This window comes from Amborella trichopoda, chromosome 2, assembly GCF_054954075.1.
Source record: "Amborella trichopoda isolate Santa Cruz 75 chromosome 2, AtrichopodaSantaCruz75HAP2 v2.0, whole genome shotgun sequence".
Lineage (NCBI taxonomy): Eukaryota > Viridiplantae > Streptophyta > Magnoliopsida > Amborellales > Amborellaceae > Amborella > Amborella trichopoda.
In genome coordinates, this window is record NC_142337.1 from 8,444,782 (window position 1) to 8,464,623 (window position 19,842).

Here is a 19,842-nt window from a genome sequence, read left to right on the forward strand (position 1 = left end):
AAGTATATTAGCTTAATTTAGAGAGATGAGAGATGAATATGAAGAGAGAGGGAGAGATCTACGAGCAAGGGGTTGCCATCCACAAAGAATAGAGGTGGTGCGTGCCACCAAAACATAATGCAACTTAGAGAGAGATAAAATTGGGGCATGCCTCTCCTTTGGAAGAGAAGGAAATTTTGGGTAGGGAGAGAGAATTGTTTAAGAGAGAAAAAAGAATACATATCTCACTTTATCAAGAACACCTACTTTTACAGATTTTCTATGCCATAAATTTTCGTAGGGTCAAAGCTCGTTTTGAACTTTTGAACCTTATTTGAATCCATTTCACATCCTTGACGCTCCTTTAAGATTGTTGGCTCTTAAACCCTTACCAAGCCCTAGCCTTGTGAGGACAAGTTGAGCTTCAATGGATCCCAACCTGGTTCCTCCAAGACCTTGAGCAATCGAAACTCCTTTTGCAATTTGCCCAATGCATTCCTTAAAGAGTAATTATAGATTGCCATTGATCCACCTTCCAATACCTTCAATCTTCCAATAGTTCGAGAGATTGGGGGCTTGTTTTCCGTCGGTCGAGTTTATGGGTCGTCGGTTGAGTTTATGGGTGATCCAGAATATTATGGCAGAACGAGAAGTCCCATTCCACCATCCCGTTTCATACTCAAACTATAGGGAGATGATGAGATTTCTATTTTTTAGTCGGCATAGCACCAGGAAAAACCAAGCGAGTCTTTTGCAGGAGGCCCGTTTAGTTTGCCGTCAGTCTTTTGCATGAGGCCCGGTTGTTGCCTTCGGTGACTTGCATCTCTATAGTACTAAGATTGGTCTATTAGCTCCACTCATATTATATTTTATTTATTCCATGCCTAGCATGTAATATGTTAAGAATTAAATGGTTGATGCAAAAGGATTATTCCATTTTATTTGACGGTGATAGATGCTTTATTGAATATAAAACACATCTGGTTTAACTATTGCAAAGGTTTCAATGGCTGGGAATAAGGGTTTCGGTTTCAATGGCTGGAAATAAGGGTTTCCCTTTTGAATAGACATGCTTAAAACTCAAGCCTTTGTTACTAATGTTACCAAATGAATTTGCCAAGTATAAAGTATTTCATCAACACGCTTGCGTCCATTTTGTCATACATTTCATGTGCTTCCAATATGGACCCATACTCTCACCTTTGTTTTTAGAACATTGGTTTTATGAACATCCATACTCTCACCTTTGTTTTATGTACATGTAGCATGATAATGCTTACACTTATATAATTCCTCACTATCTTCTTCAATGTGGTACTAAAAATCACACCTGTCTCTCTTAACTTTATTTAAGACTTAGAAAAACCAAATAAAACGTTACGTTATTTTGAAATACTTCATAGTATTTCCAAAACCCAAAAATACAAACACGTGGTAGCTAAATGAAAATAGGAAGTGGCTTGATGGAGGTGGTTTGTAAACCGTTGTGTAAAGCCTATATAATAGGTACACTTCACAAGGGGACATGAAAAGAGCCCGAGCTTAATTGGTTAGTGCTTGATGATTTACAACCTAACGTCTTAGGCTCAATTCTTACAAGGGTAGGGCCTTCTCCCCACTGACTCATCCAAAAAAGAGAGAGGGGGATTTGTTGTGGCGTTCAGCTATCTAAACTTTTTTTTTGACTCTAATATATGTTGGAAAAAGTTTATACAATGTGTTGATCTTAAACTATACAAGTAAGTTTTACTTCAAAAATCCACCGAAAGAATTTTCTCTTCCACTAGAAAACCTTCTGATTGATCATCTTGAGTAGGATACATGGTTATGAAAAAAGAAGGATTTTAAGTCATGAAAATAGTGCATATTATAAAAATTACCTGGATTATCCCTTTTTAAGATTTTTAATTATTGAAAGATCGGCTTGATCTGTAATAATTTTAAAGTTTTAATTTTCATAATTAGGGATGAAATAGATTTTAAGACCATCACATGGCATTGTGGTTCCTATATTGCATATTCCACACAGTTCTAGGCTGTGACTTGCTTTGATTGCTTTAATTTGACACCTTATACAAACCACACTATTTGTATTTAAAATATAAGCGGACACGGTTTTATGTGTCCATGTAGAAATGAGTCACCTTTTAAAAGTCTATTTTTGAGATGGATTTTTGGACTTAATTTTTAAGGATATGTAATCTCTTACATGTAGATCATAAATATAAATAAATAAATAAATTTTGAAAATTAGAGATAGTAATTCTATTAATAAAATATTTGGACTATTATTTTCAATTGTTTTTTTATGGATCACCTATTTGAATCCATCTTAATATAGATGCTTTATACCTCGGGGACCGTAAATATAGAAATGCGTTCCCTGCAGCATGAAACAATTTTCCATATAAATATATCTATCTTCCATTGCAGTAGCTATAGTTCTTTCAGGTTAAGTCATTGAATAAACTAATTGCTTGATATCCTCATTCCTTAACAAGGAAGATTAAAAAGTAAATCTGCTATTTGTGGTAAAGTTCCCATGTTTGAAAAAAAATATTCACAAATTTCGGGTTTGTTTGCTCGGCAAATCGCTTCCCCATGCATCGCAACTTTGCGTGCCCTGTTCTCGCTCAGTGTTTGCAATGGTTGGGAAGCCTATCGTAGAAGTGAAGTGTATCGCCACCCTAACCAACCACCAAATCTCATTTTGATGGAATGGCCCTAGCAACGAGCAGCCTCTGCCATAGGATAGTCTGAAGATGTGTAGCCTATCTAAACTGGTTCTACCGACTAGACCCTTTTTCTGATTTAGTTGATACATAGGTGCGTACCGACTAGACCCTTTTTTTGATTCAGTTGATACATAGGTGTGCTTTAAGGGAGGGGAGGGGAGGGGAGGGAGCCTTCCCTAAGGCGTTATGCATCCCAGATGTTTTCTATCAGGCATATGTTTTTAAGAAAAATTTAACACTTACCTAAAACAAAAAAAAAAGTTTCACTTAATATCCTCCATGTCAACTTTAATTGAAGAATTATACCACTAAGCTTTGGAGCACTAGAGCTTGCCTAGACACTCTAATGATGAGCATCATCGGTGTTGATACAGTTTGGCATGCAGACTGATTTTTTCAAACTTGATTGCATTTAAAATTAAGCTTCTCTAACAAGAATTAGAAGGGATAAATTGATATTGTCTACTACTATTTGTACAAATTGAAGTACAAACTTCTTAAGCATATGCAGCAGGGGTCCTATTTGTTTCGAAGTGTCTATCCGACTACTACTGCAGTAGATCCTTTAGTAGTTGGCATTGATTGAAAGAGCAACTCCTTAACAAGTTCCCTAGTATCAAAGTTCGGATTTCCATAGCCATCTCCATATAAGTACATACAATAGGCCACCCGTGCAAGGTTAACTACAATATTGGTATATGGTTTAGGAAAGAGGGAAGTAGTAAGACACTGTCCATTGAGCTTTTTCCATACATCTCTGATCAGCTCCTTGATATTACTACGGGCAAGTTCCTCGGATGCCCCAGTTTCATGCATGTAGCATTGAATAGATGTTGCTGCATCTCCTCTTTGGATCTCATCCTGCATAAGTCACATAATTAAATGATATCACCCAAATGTGCTCAATAGCATATGATGAAAATTTTGTAAGATAATTGCTAGCCTCACCGTAGAAGTCGCCAAGTCGTTGCAAAGTCAAAAAATCAACGATGGCCACTGAATGAGGTTCTGGTCATTGCTTATGCAATTTATTGCCTCTTCTGTAATATTTTGTGCAACAAGGAAATATGCATGGACCAAGATTAGTGGCCCTGATACTGATATCCATCCATTACTCAGATACTCATCTAAGGTTGGTGTGTAACCCATCTTGTACCACTTTGCCTCAACCAAGAATGCTTTACATAGTTCTGCCCACTGAAATCCATAATCAACATATGATTTACTATGTATAACTCTTAAGTAAATAAACATACAAAGTGCATGATACAGTACCATCTTCTTAAGGTAGTTTTTAATATCCCATCCTTTTTCCTTCATAATGTTGTAAGATATCTCATCATTTGTATTGTATATGGCCAAATAACATATTTTCATATAATCTGGAAGGCTCTCCATCGCTTTTAAATCCCTCCTGAATTTCCTTGAGATATAATGTAAGAATAAGGCCTCGTATGTATGGCCCATCCACTTCACTAAGGAAGAGGGTAGCTTGAAAAAAAACAGGGAGGGTTTTATTGCCAGTGTTTCCTAGTAAGCAAGATTAATATGAAGGTTCTCACTTGAAAATGATATATGGGACCAAGCTATGCCATTTTTTCACTCTTAAATAGGTGGAGGTAAAAAATATGTTATTCCTCAATAAATGATAATCTTGAACAGGGCCACAATGTATTGAAATAATGTATAGAAGAACTAGAAAATTTATTTGCTCCAGATTATGTGTGCGGGTTTGGAGGGTGGTTGGGTGCCATATTTTAAATCACCCTTGTTTCAGTATGTTCATTTTAGAAATATTTTTATCAAGAAATGTTTCTGTTTTTCCTAAAAAGACTACTGATTGTAAAACAAAACAGTCTATTTTAATTTAAAATCTTATCCTTCAGTTTAAAAGAAAAAAAGTGAAACTCAGGTATGGAAGTTTTTGTTTTGAATGTGATTTAGAAAATGATGGTCATTGTTTAAAATGTGCATTTATCAGCTGCCTGGTTGGGGCCACCCTACAAAGTCCATCATTTGAATGAATTCAAGATAGAACATTTTTAGTCCTCTAGATCTATTTTCTTTTTTATAAAAATTCATAGTGGTGGACAAGAGAATTAAATGGCAAATTTTTCATTCCTCACCCATCCAAGAGGTTAAAAATGATGAGTAGCCACTCGGTTGTATGAGGCCAAGGCCATACGAAAACGTTTTCCTTCATAAAATATCTAAAAAATCAATAACCTCTTGATCTTTGCAACTCTGCAGGGCTGGCTTGCTAGTTGGATACTAAAGGAGGAATGAAGAACCAAATATTGTCGTACCTTTGAACCGCCATGGGGAAGAGTTCTAATTCATCTTGTGATCCATAAATGTCATAAACATCATCAATAGATGCCATTAGGCAACCTATTTTGGTGAGGGCCTCCCTTGTCATGCTGAATTCAGGCTCGAAGATAAGCCCTATCGTACACCATAAAGTTTCAACAATCCGGTCTCTAACAAAAGGTAGGTTAGTTGCGAAGCCCAAATCAGTCCACCACCTACATAGACAAAAATAGTTGCAGCCACAAGAGTTATGCTGAGCAATGAGGTAAGGATAAAAGTCAACAGTAGATATTACCTTGACATATGTTTAAGATTTTCTTGGTGTATGCATTGTACTGAGTTGAATTCCAATGTAGCAAATTCAAGTAAAATGGGGACCATGTTATCCGCTTGCTCATAGACTCCCATGTACTGTTTAGCCTCTTGCCTGATCGTTCTCCAGTGCAAAGGAATCTCTAACGAATGTCGTACTTTTTGAGCAAGACTTGGCTCTAATTGTTCCATCAAAGCCTTCTTGAGATTCCTACTTGTGAAAGCCCATGCTTCATCCAATACATCTTCTCCAGGTAAGCACAGGTGAGAAGCTTCATACAAGCTCAACAATCCCTTCACGTCTCCAATCACACTTACTTTGAAACTCCCTTTTTCATCTTTGAATCCTCCAAATACGTCTGGTGACACATGTTTCATTCACTACGGTAAACAATCCTCTTGTTTGCTAGCTAGCTACCACTTGTTCAGTCATTTCAAGATTCAAAAAAAACTATAATTTCTGACAAAAAGGATGTAAATAGAGATCTAAGTTACAAACTTATATAAGTGTTGTCTTTGCTAAGTACCTGATGACATATGATATCCATGATGTCTAAGTAGCCGAAATGCGAGTGAGACTGTATAGAGATCATCACGCCATGACTGCTGGATATTTCCACTGGTGTAAATGTTGGCTAGAGCTACTTCGAACTCCTCCTCGAAGTGATAGGCCACTCCCAAGCGTTGGATGGAGTCTATGAGCTCGCCCAATGCAACTGGTTCATTTATTCTCTCTACTAAAAGTGCCTTGAGTTGTTGCTTTAGCACCTTGGATCTGTTCATATATTGCTCTCCCTGTTTCAAAGTCCTTAATTCCATCAATTCAAAAAAGGGGAACATAAATCTTGAATAAAGAAACAATTATTAGCCACATGTGATCTCGTTCATGGTTCAAACATGCATCACGGAAACAAATATAAGGCAAGTAAACATGGTGGCATGTCGAATTGAAATTCAGAAAATTATAGCGAATAACAAGCCTTATAGTTGAAAAGCAATGGATATGTAGTGGATATAACAAGTATTATATCTAAAAGAAATGATCCTATTGGACTCTCCCCTACCCACGTGTGTCGAACCCCAAAGGATCACCATTAAATTTGACACGGATCTATAGAAAAGTCAAATCCCACAATCATATAATAGCTTTTTTAGAGATCCGTGCCAACTTTAGTGGTGATCCCTTAAGGTCCTACACACATGGGAAGATCCTATAGGATCATTACTCTATATCTAAAACTAACAAAAAATAAAGAATAGGCAATGAATATTAACCCATTTCTTTTATGGTATTTTGAAACCCAAATAGCCTTTATGTTGATATATTGTATAGCATCGTTTATCCATTACCAAAATATTTCACACTTACGAGGGACCTGAACAAAAATGAAGGGACCGAACACGATTGCGCCCAAAGTTATGAGACCTTGATCAGGACCGGATTGGACTAACTAGACCCAGATCCGGACCCAAGTAGTGTTTGGGTCAAATATTTGGACTCAGACTCGACCCGCAGGGTCCAATTCTTGGACTCATACCCAGACTTTAGGGTTAGGTCCGGGTCCATTGCTACCCCTACGTAAAGCGTGAGATTTGGAATTTTTCTTTTTTGAGGTTAGTACAGGTTGCTAATGTTATATTCCCCAATGTGGAATCCTAAACTTCTCTTAGATTGGGTTTAATCCAATGGATCTAAAATTTGGATCCGAATAATAATTCATATCGGATCCAGTACACGTGGATATTAACCCATTTCTTTTATGGTATTATATAAACATGTATGCTATATAATTTTTTTTTATATATTATTTTATAGATATAAAATAAATTTTTTGGATCTGATAGGGTCCAGATCCGGATCCGAATTCAAACCCATGTATACTTTTTGGATCTGGATATGGATATGGATCTGAATATTCTAGATCTGATACATATAAAATAGTTTTATTTTTATCTGATAGGGTACGGATCCGAATTTGAATCCCATGAATACTTTTTGGATCCGCATCCGAATCTGAATATTCTGGATCCGATCGAATCCTTATCAAGATCGGCGACCCGTATACTTTTCGGATTTGAATCCAAAACCTAGTGGATCTTGACCCGATCCGATCCATTCTCAGGCCTACCAAGTAGGTCTATTGCTCAAGGGAGTAGATGAACAGCAATGCGCCCACAAGAGCATGGTATAGGTGCTCCTATCTATAATATCTCTTCTATGGATAGGGACATCGAGGCACTCAATAAGTTTAAGACCCTATAGAGAGACTTTAGAATAGGATACTTTTTGAGGGAGACCAAAGTTTTAGGTAACCTACTCCGTAATCCATTTTCATTTCTATCTCTTTCTATAATAAATACTTTATAACAGGTAATTTGTTTTGGAGATATATAATAGAAAATCTAATGCACTTGACCTTGTAATGAATATTGTGTTTCAATTTAAAAAGTAAATATTTCGAATATGAGTAAATGGAGAATCTACTGTTTTTTGAGGGTTATTCACCTTATTGAAAACCTAATTCTCAATCCCCAAAAAGATTTTGTGGGGAATAAAAAAAGTGTTATTACATTTGGAAGGGGTAATCACAATAATTAAGTATGCATCACATGCGTCTCTTGCAAGTATATACACATGTTAAGGCATAGTTGAGGGGAGGATACATGACGATCATTTAAGATTTTTTTATAATTGAAACAGGAAGATCGTAGGAGTTGTAGTAAGTAAGAGAAATATGGAAATGGAGTAAAAAACATTAGATACGTAAATATATTATAACACAATATAAGATTATGAGCTATAGTTATTATATAGATATGTTAAAACCATTAGAAAATAAGTTTGTCTTTTTTATGTTGTATCATTAGAGTCATTATTGACAAATTTTTGTCTAAACTTTTAATAATTGCAACAACAATATTTACTTTATTGTCACGACACAAAAAATATGACAGATGTAACGGGAGCATATAATAAAATAACAACAATAATACTAAACACAAAAACTACATTAGTAAATAGCAGCCATGGTAGCCCAAGATATACGATTATTAATCAAAGAGAAAACAAACAGACTCCCAACATAGGATAGCAATAAACTAAAACAAAAAAATCTAAAAACGTAAAGTAGTAGTCCATCCAAAATGCTATACTGTGTACACCAATAAAATAAAAATAAATAATAAGAAACGTGAAACTAAGGAAACTTCTATATGCAAAAAAAATGCAACAAAATGCTTAAGCACATTTAAATATTCGAAGCTCACCCTATATTCCCAATTGCCTAAATCTTCAAGTGTCTTATTGGGTTACTCTTCTCATGACTCTAACAATTATTTTGAGATGTATGGCTATTTTGATAGATTATTTTCTAGGGAGTATATTGCACTTTTTGAAGGGAGCATATTGGCTAACTTTTTTTTAGAAATATTTGTTAAATTAAGATTCTTAATAAACTCCCACTTTTAATGTACTTATCCTTTAACCAAAATTCAAAGGTCTTAAATCAGTGAAGGCATAAATTTATGGCGAAGAGATTTTTTGAAAAAAATTTATGAAAAAAGATAAAGTACGGATTTATATTGGTTCAATTAAAAAAACATGATGTTTTGAAGATCTTTTAAAAAACATGGAGTTTTTAATGAATTTAAAAATACTGGAGATTTTCTCAAAAAACAATTGTGTTTTAATTGGAGACTTGCTAACTGTGGGAGTCTCTTACGATTGAGTAGATAATTATGGGAGTCTCTTACGATTGAGTAGATAATTAGTTAATTTAGATCTTGAAAGGAAAAATAAAACATAAAAGGGAGTTGATTCATGTATTTAGATCTTAACCTCCAAAGTATAGACGAATATGGGTTTGACGGGTGGTTGTGTTAAACAGTTGTATGCACTATATTTGATATGTGGAAATTTTTTTTGGGGAATTATAAGTTAAGGGGTTCAAACCCACTCCAAAAACATTGTAGGTTCAAATGATCACAATTTACTTGATGGTTTGTTTTTAAATTTTATTTTTAATCAGGTATGTCTCGAAAAAGAAAGAAATTAAAAAAAGCTCACGTTGCTCCTATTCAGTGTTTGAAAACCTAAACAATTAGCCATATTTTTCATAATTTTACCTCTGAAAAGTCATTAACAAAATGATTAAAATACCCTGTTTGCTTAAGGTTAAAAATATTGAATAGCTTGTTTGGTATAAGAAATGACGAACAATAAGGGGTATTTGCTTTACCTATGTCAAATGACATAAATAACTCATAGGGGCGAGGTCGAGTAACTCGGCTGAGACATAAGACACTTGTAGGGGGAGCTTCCATGAGTTAAAAGTTTAGCTCAGTGAGCTCACTTGGATTTAGTTGTTTGATTCAATTCAAGTTCTTAGATACTGTGATTGACATTACAAATTGAAGTTTACATATCCTATTCTCCTAATTTAGCTGAGTGCATACTTAAATTAATTCATTGAAAATGAATTATTTTGATTTTTTTTTTTGAATAATTCAGTGATAGGAGTCAGGCTTGAGGTACGACACTAATATAGCCCTGCTAAACACCTGCTGCTAACCACTTAAGCTCAAACCCGATTCCTAAAATTTTGTGAATTTTCCTATGATGCAAATCAATGAAATTACGAATTCTGACTTGTATAATCACCATTCGATTTACCTGATACTCACTTCTTATTGCTTTAATGCGATCATAATCCCAAACGGTAGGCAGATAGTTTGCAGACCGACGATTAGTTGTGGTTTTGCATGCTGCTGAGGTCAAATCCATTGAGACAATTGTACCGGCCTTGTCCCTATAAATGGTAGAGAGCGTCTGGTTTGAAACAAGGCAAAGTCTTGTACATATTTATAGAGCATATGAAGCACATAAATTCAAACTTCGTTTATTACTTCACATTTTTTTATGTCATGTTGGGAGATAGAACTTTCGCGCACGATTCTTAGTGCTGAAAGCATGATTATCATAAGATGCTCTCTTATCTTTCGCTTTTGTGTTCACGCCAGTGTTCACAAAATCGAACCACAACGGTTAATCGGTCATGGGGTCGGAAGCGGTTTAACTGGCCCAACCGGTAAACCGGCCGATTCAACCGTTCTAACCGGATAAGTCCTGGGTAGCCAAAAAATTATTGAAAAAATTAGAAAAGTTGCAAAAAAAAAATATACTGAAATGTGAAAAACATATAAAGAATGATTAAAATAAAATGCATTCAAATGAAGCTGAAAATTAATGAAAAAAATGGATTTTAAAAGTGAGTATTAGTGACCAAAATAAATTTTAATATTCACACAATGTAAAAAAGATTAAAAAAATGTATTTCAAATCAAATTCCTTATTTTTGGCATTTTATAGACATTTTTTTGAATTTTTATTTTTAAAATACTGGCCGTTCACCAAAACTGCCGGAAACTGGAACTGGCAAGGGGCCGGTTCCTATCTAACCGGGTGGTCACCGGTTGGATCGCCCGATTTTTCTAACAATGGTTCATTCCCCTTTTTTTTTTCTTTTTTCTTTTTAATTTTTGCCCTTTTCTTATTTTTTCAAAAATACCCCCTCTACGGATTTTGAATGTCCATCATCATCATCTTAGCCTTTTCCCATCATGAATGTTCAAATATGTCAAAATAACTAAATCTGTCACTAGATGATTATTTCTTCAAAGAATATGTAAAATAAATAAGGAAATGATATCATGTCATTATAGTATAATAGTGAAGGGAAAAGTTTATATAGAGCCGAGGCTCTAAACAATCAAATTTGAGCCTACCTCCAAAATTTCACTAGAAGAGGTTGTTTTAATGCTCAAATATCTTCAAATTGATCGTCTTGACATCAAGATGGATGGACATCTGAAAAAAATGGATTGCATGTTTTGGAAATCATGTATTTTGTAACGCATTTTTGGACCATTAATATTCAAGATTTTCAAGTTTTCATAGATATGTTGATCTACACTATTTTTAAAGCTTTAAACGTTATAAATAAATATGAAACTATATTTTAAGGTTATTACAAAGATTTCTAATATTGAAACCACATTTCTTGACATTATTTAAAGGCATGTTCTAATTTTGATTGTTTAGAGCCTAGGTTCTATACAAACCACACCAAATAATAAATTCACACTTCTAAAAAAACATGTTTATGGTATTTGTGTGACAAAATTTCGGGCACACTCTCTTTATCTCAATAATTAATCTCAAAAGAATGTTTTTTTTAATTTACACCTTTTATATGGTCAAAATGAGTCACCTCCAACAATGAATCTAGACCTCCCATTTGGTGAATTTCAAGATCTAGGCCTTTATGAATTCAAAATCAGTTTTTTATTTTTTAACGTTGTTATCTAATTATAATAAAGTTACGTAAAAAGTTTGGAAAGAAAAAAAATTCCTTCTAAGGCCTAGATCTAAGCATCTCACCGAAATAGATGGCCTACGTTAATTGGGCTAAAAGACACTTTCAAAGTTGTGTTTTCAACTTCTTTTTTTTTTTGTTGTGATCGTTTATTAGAATAAAAAGAGTGTAGATTTTAAAATTTGGTTCAAACAACTAGCCCTAACATGATTTTTGAAAATTGTTTCATTACATTACTATACAACCATTGCATGAAATCACTGCACCCTAAAAATACCTAAACCTGCACATTAAGAATTTGATGGAATGGCCCAAGTAACAAGCAGCCTCTGCCATAGGAGAGTGTCACACCCCAAGAATTTACAATACAGATATTCCTGAGATGTGACAGTCAAAACATATATACATTGCTTGATAGGACAAATTTACAGTGGCGAATTCTTACAAAGTAATAAAAGAAAGTTTAAGCACAACTACGATATCTTCCAATGTTTGATCCTAACGAGCACTCAAAATGAAACCACAGTTATCTCGAAAAAAATGTTTACCATAGTTTGATGAGTTCGGCTACTCAGTAAGTGATCATTATAATCCTAAAAAATAATCATGATTGAAAGATATCAATATTTTAAAAAAGGAGATCTATTAACAGGAATGCATTAACAGTTTCACTTTAAAAAATGCATAACTAAGTATAATCCGAATAATTGAAATGCATATAACATTTTAACATCAATGGATAATTCAAAAGATATCACAAAATACCCTACTGGCGTTCCAAGTAGGTCACCTATATACCCCATTAGCATCCTGATGGGTCCACTTAATCTCTATCGGTGTCCCAGATAGGTCCACTTAATCCCTGCAGGTCCACTTATACCTCACCGGCGTACCAGATGAGTCCACTTAATCCCGACCGGCATACCAGATAGGTCCACTTATACCTCACCGGTGAACCGGATGAGTCCACTTGCATACTTAAAGTATTTCTAAATCTCTTAAAACATTCGAAAGTAGCAATATCGTGTACTCAACATATCACTGGAATTATTAATATGAATTTCACTGAAACCATTAATAACAATTATTTTCAATAACACTTCAAAAATAACCAGTCAAATATTTTGGCTCAAATTTAGAAAGGTGGCAGTTCGTAAAGATATTCTAACATATATGCCAATCTAATATGTATAAAAAAAAATCTTATAGAAATTCAAGAATACAGAATTATCACAATTTATAGAATTTCAATTTACAAATAAACATTTCACAGGCAATGCTATAATCAAATGCGAAAATATCAGTTTTCAAATAATAAGACAGTCATTTGCACATGAATTTTACAATCTCTAAATATTAAAAAACAGTAGAAAGAAATCTCACAATTTTACTAAAAGAAGAAATATCACATTTATTTCTAATAATTTTACAATATCTAAAATTTTCTAACAATAGACAAGAAAAATAAATAAATTTATTTTTCTAAGAATATACAGCATTTAAAATTTCTAATATAGATAAAATATCACAATTTTTATAAAAAGATTATTTTTCAAAATAATGAGGTCGCTTGCGCATAAAATTTATTGTGCCTAAAATTCATGATAATAAGCAGAAGTAATTATTTCATTTTATTTTTAAAAAGAATGGATTATTTTTCAATATAATAAAGCGACTTACCTAAAATATTTGAGAGGAAGCTTCCGATAAAAATTCGGCTAAAGAGAGAAAGAGCTCAATGCGTATCGATTAGAGAGAGAGATCTCAAAATTTTATAGGGTGGGAGTCCTCACTTCTCCTATTTAAATTCTTATGATACTTTATTATATTCTTTTATTAAGTTACATCCACTAAAGGACGGGGCAAGAGCAAAAGCTTAATCCAAGTAAAAGCTTTTGAAAGTAGTGATGGTCTTAAGGACCATCATGCTCATACGAACCATCACTTATTTATAAGTTTTATTTTTTTATTTTTATTTTTATTTATTTTTTTTTTTGAAATTTTAGAATTATTACAGAGAGTCTAAAGATGTGATCGTTTTCCGCCTAGGGCTTGTTTAAGAAATCTAAAAGAAATAAGAATTTTTTTTGTAATGTGTTTTTATACATTTTCTATTATTTTGACAAAGATTGGAAAGTAATTTAATCATGAATATTTATTTTTATATTTTCTCTTCTTCTTTGGATTATTTCTAAAATACTATACTAACAAATTGATTTTTCAAATCTATTTATTCACTAATTTGTTAAACTCATTTAGATATGTTTTTTAGAGTTTCACTTTAAAGTTTAAATATTTTTTTTTATTTTTTTGGATCTATTTTGTATTTTTTATGTTTTATTATTAATAAATTAAAAAAATCATTAAAATTGAAATGAAAGAAATACAAATAAAATTATAATTCTTTATAATCTATAATCTAAAGAAATAGAATAGAAATTCAATAGTAAATCTAAATAAAATAAATATTAAAAAATGAATACCATTATAAATATAATATTAATAGATATTAGTAGATATAGATATTAATTGAATAAAAATCTATCTATATCTATAATAATACATAAAATAATAAATCTAATTAATTAAACATAATTAAATAACAGGAAACAATTTATGTTCCCAATTGCAATCATTTCCTATTTCGAGTAAACCGTTAGAACTCGGATCGACACTGCTAAAGCAATAGGAATGAAATGGGAAAGCTGAGAATTTGGGAAAGTGATCCAACGTTCTAAAAAAGAAGAGGATATTGGAGGATAACTTTGTCAAGGAAAAGCAAGAGGTGTCCAAACTTCAACGTGAGATTGGAAGACGCCCCTAAATAGACAATGATGGCATTTGCTTTTCATATGCTAGTGAAACACGTTACGATTTAATGCAGGGCTCGACTTTGAGACAAGAGATGGCTGGAAAGGCGTTGGGGTGGTAGTGACCCTACACTCGTGAGTTTCTATTCCCACTAATAAGCATTATCTCATTAATACTTTCAAAAAACTAATTCTTAATTTACCTAGAAAACAAATGCGAAAACAGACGTAAAAAATAGCTCTTTTTCATCATCATCCAAGCATAAAGATAAATCAAATCATCTTTTCCCCATTAAATTATCTAAACAAAAAAATTCAGATGCAAAAGATACTAGTGGCATTGTGCTCTATGTAGGTGATGTTACTCTCCATGTGAATCACGTCGTACCTTTCTTAATGATCAAAACTACCCTTATTAAAAAACGCTTCATGCACAAAATAATAGTATATATATGAATCCAAATTTTGTTGATCACAATAATAAATTACTCTATAGTGTGAGCACTCAAACATAACCCATATATATGGAGTAATTTATCATTTTGTTCAACAAACTTTAGACAGATATATACTCTTGTTTTATATACAGTTTTTTTTTAATAAATGTAGCTTTTGTTATTAGGAAGGGTGTGACGTCATCCACATGAGATATGACATCATTTACATGAAGCATTAAATGCCACTAGTGTGATTTATGTGGGTGATGGCACACCCCATATAGATGACATCATACTCCTCCTAATGATAAAAAATACTTTTATAAAAAATATATCCTAACATTCTCAACTCCCATCTAACTCAGATCAAAAGTTTTGAACCCCATACACAAACCCAAATTGGATTAAACCGTCGGGTTGTTGTGTCGACCCAACTTATAAGAATAGCTTTACATGATGGCTTTATAAAAACTGCCATCCCTAGGCCCAGCAAGTCCATGGGCCTCCCCATCGTGAGCCCCATCCCTCTTCAACAAGTAGTATGTAAAATGCTACAAACCCGTTTACGTTGCATCCCTAGGCCCAGCAAGTCCATGGGCCTCCCCATCGTGAGCCCCATCCCTCTTCAACAAGTAGTATGTAAAATGCTACAAAACCGTTTACGTTGCGTACAAGTGGGTAACGATAACAGCTAGTGAGAGGTGAAAAAAATATCATCAGCTTTGACCATGACAGCTATTCAAAACCATGGATCGGGCTGTCTAGTCGGTCCTGGCCCGATCTAATTAGTCCGATTGATTTCGACTAAATCAGCTGATTAGTGCCTCGATTTTTTCTGTAAAATGTAATTTTGGCAAAAAAAAATCCCCAAAAATTATAAAAATTTGTTAAAAATGTTTAAAATTTACATGTATTTTTTTATATTGTCAAATAAAAAAACAAAAAAAATAAAAATTATAAGCATAATTGGGTTTCGGAGATAATGATTAGACACATGAAGCAATACGCTTTCAGTGATTAATATATAATAAAATATATAATATGTAATCAATATACTATATACTATATAATATAAATTACATTACTAAACTAAAAATAAATATGTAATATACAATATAATATGATATAATATTATAAATATTAAATATTTAAACTCAAGACCATGTTTGTTATTTGGGTATTTTGGAATTCAATTAAAAATGTAGGTAAAATATAAAATTATTCGTCTCTTTGTGACAATTTTGATAAATTTCCAACTTTCTCTTATATCTCTGTCTATGTGTATGTCGACATGCCCTCGAGGGGTTGGTGGTGTAGGTCTTAGATTGAAAATCAAATCATATGAACAACGATTAAATTTTATATCCCCCAAGTTGAGGGATTATGGGCTTGGCACCTAGTTGTGCCCGACCAACTTTCGTGCGTCTGAGTTTACTCGCACAAGGCGGCAAACCCTAAAATTAGCAAATTAAAAATTTGTAATAATATATACAATTTTAAGTAGAGAAATAGAAGAATAGAGAAAATTAAAAAAAGAGAAATATATAAAAAATCTTATAAGGATAGCTTTATAGACTATGCACTGTGATAGTACACTTATCGGTCGATTTTTAGAACAATTCGCCGATTAGTGCACTAATCGGTCGATTAGAGCCGATTAGTTCGATTAGTCGGCCGGTTGGTGATTGAAACAAAATTCTTGCATACATAACCATTGCGTTATTGGGTATTTCTGATTAAATTAGCCCGAAGGAGCCAGTCATGTCCTAGTCCCATCGGTACCAAAAATGCTTACGGACTACAGAAGCACTAATCAAATACAGTCATTTTCTAAAAATGGCAGAATGACCCCAAAATTTGTAGGATGATGGCTTGGAGTACATTAAGGATCTTCGTCAAATTTCAACCCGATTCGACTAGTTTAAGACATGTCTAATCGAGATCTGATTCGAACATTCAGCTCCTCTCGCCCTAAAAAATACCTCATAACTACACCCTATTTTCCAGATTTTATACAAACATCGAACCACCACCATTAGATCCAGAAGGTCTGAAAACCCTTGTATACCAAATTTCAAATCATTCGGATACTTCTAGACCCCCTATACCCAACATACCCAAAATGGGTAGGTTTTATACTATTCTTGTACGGTTGTAGGGAACCACTTTCCATTTATTGAAACCTGCTACTTTTGAGCTCGGGATTGATTTTTGAATGGTCATATCTCCTTCGTCCTGCACCCAATCGAGCTCAAATTTCAGGGCATCGTTCATCTTTGCAACACACACATTTTGATATAAAATTTACCGCGAGATGAAGAGCGGATGAAGAGAATTCATAGAGAGAATTTTGGCTCAAAATTGAATGGTTTGAAAAGAGAAAATGGTGTTTGATCAAGTGGGTATATTTTGAGATCCCGATATTGGATCATCATGAAAATGGATGCGTTGCAATCATGGGATGATGTCGAACAATATGAGGTAAAATCATGCGAGATGAAGGGTCGGATTGAGCACAATTTAAAGATGAAAATGACATATTTTCCAATCGCCAGAATCTTATTTTTCAATGACTTTACAAATTTGGAACAAGTTCAAATGACCATCAATTTTGACGATTTTTGTCACAAAATGACTGTGATGCGATCCTATCCAACTTGTGATGAAGAAATTTGCTGAAAATAAGATGGATTGGTCTACACAAAGAATCAAAAGTTTCCGTGCTCTTGAAAGTAGCCGGAACTTTTATTGCCGTTAAAAAGTACGATTTGGGTGTCGAAATGGATATCAAAATGTCTGCAATAAATATAGTGTCATTTCTACGACGGCAGATCATTTGAACAACCACCGAAAAGCCCCCATATTTCCCCCATGAAAGTAGCCAAAATTTTTATTGCCATCAAAAAGTATGATTTGGGTGTCAAAATGGATATTACTATAAATTCGTATCCACATGTCCAATGTGCGGTTGTTCGAGAGAGGATTCTCTGCTAAACTTGGGTCCTTTTAAGCACAGACCTTGACTAAAATATTGCATCCTTATTTGTTGTGCAAGTCAGGTTGTAAATTTATAGGAACCACCTTTCTATTTACCATTCAATATCTATTTATAGAATGGATATTTTCGTAAAGGATGACATGAATATTTCTTATAATAAGAAATATGTACAAGTAGTTTTTTTTTTTTTTGGTAAAAGGATGTCACAATTATTTTTTACTAATAGATATAAAATTAGTGGTTGGTGATGTGATATTAATTAGACACAAGGTCCAAAATAAAAGTGTTTGAATGCTGAGACACCTCAATTATACAAATTTTACATCTAATAGTTAAAGGAAAAAAGATTATCTAGAGTCGAGTCTCTAAACAATTAGATCCCTATATTTTTTTTCTTTATTAAGAGTGATAATCAAAGGGGTTTGGTGACGGATGAAGAGGTCAACAAAAGGCGGAGAGTTTATTTTAAAAAATTATTAAATGACGAACACAAATGAAACCCAATAGTAGTAGAATCCTATTAGCATAAATGAGGGCGGAGATCATAAATACACTTGTAGTATTAGGATATCTGAAGTGAAAAAAATTAGAAAATAGTAATACTAGGAAAGGCTTTGGGACCAGATGCTATCCCAATAGAGGTTTGGAAGTGCATGGAGAAGATCGACATTGACTGGCTAACTAAGCTCTTCAACAAGGTGTTGAGAACAAAGAAAATAACAGATGAATGGAAGAAAAGTATTGTGGTACCTATTTATAAGAGCAAATGAGACATACAACATTATGCGAACTATAGAGAGGTCAAACTTATGAGCCACATGAAGCAACTGTAGGAGAAACTGATTTAGCAATGCATAAGGCATGAAATAAGTGTACTAGGAAAACTAATTCGATTTTCTGCCACGGTGATTAAGAATTGAGGATATTTTTCTACTTAGACAATTGACTGAGAAGTTTAAGATTAAAGGAAAAGGACTCCACATGGTCTTTATTATCATTATCTACAAAAAACTTATAATAGAGTACCTCGATATTTAATTTGGTGGGCGTTGGAAAATAAATGAGTCTCTCGATAGTATATCGACTTGGTGAGAGGTATGTACAAGGGAGAACTAACTACTATGTGAATTATTAGTTAAGAGACAAGTGAGTTTTCAATAATAATAGGTTTACATCAAGGGTCAATGTTGAGCCCATACCTCTTTATCTTAATTATGAATGACCTAACGAGGTACCTATCAGACGAGGTATCATGGTATATATTATTAGTGAATGTCATAATTTTAATTGATGAGACCCGAAGCAGCATCAACATAAAGTTAGAACTTTAGAGGGATGCTCTAAAATCTAAAGTTTTTGAAATTAGCCAGGCTAAGACGAAATACTTGAAATATAAGTTTAGTATTCATAAGAGTAGAGATGAAGAAATATTTAAGATTGACAGCCAAGAAATACCAAAAGAAATGCACTTTCAATATCTTGGGTGGATAATCTAGAAAAATGGAGAGACCGAGGAAGATGTCGTACTTAGAATTAGAGCTAGGTGAAGTGAAGATGTATAACTGGAGTTTTATATAGTCTGCGCTTACTAATGAAGCAAAAGGGATAGTTGTAGAGAAAAATTATGAGACCAACATTGCTTTATGGGTCAGAATGTTGGGCTGGCAAGAAACACCATACCCTTAGGATGAACGTAGCTGAGATGAAGATCTTGAGATGGATGAGTGACAAGATAAGAAGGGATAGAATTCAAAATAAATACAATCGGTATAATTTAGGTGAGCAATAAGATGAGAGAAAGTAGACTTAGGTGGGCCGGGCTTGTACAATATAGGCTCAGTACAACACCTGTTAGGAGGTACGAGTTGGTTAAAGTAGAAGGCTACA

The 19,842-nt window shown here is 33.6% G+C and overlaps 1 protein-coding gene across 1 annotated transcript; it reads right to left on the bottom strand.

Annotated features, from left to right (window-relative positions):
- Window positions 1–3,236: 3,236 nt before the first annotated feature.
- Window positions 3,237–10,299, bottom strand: LOC18443253 ((-)-alpha-terpineol synthase). Its single transcript, XM_088857816.1, is given in 7 exon segments — window positions 3,237–3,575; window positions 3,663–3,911; window positions 3,990–4,128; window positions 5,021–5,239; window positions 5,320–5,695; window positions 5,864–6,131; window positions 10,009–10,299. Coding segments are annotated over 7 exon segments (1,686 nt in total). The 5' UTR covers window positions 10,120–10,299; the 3' UTR covers window positions 3,237–3,251.
- Window positions 10,300–19,842: the final 9,543 nt, after the last annotated feature.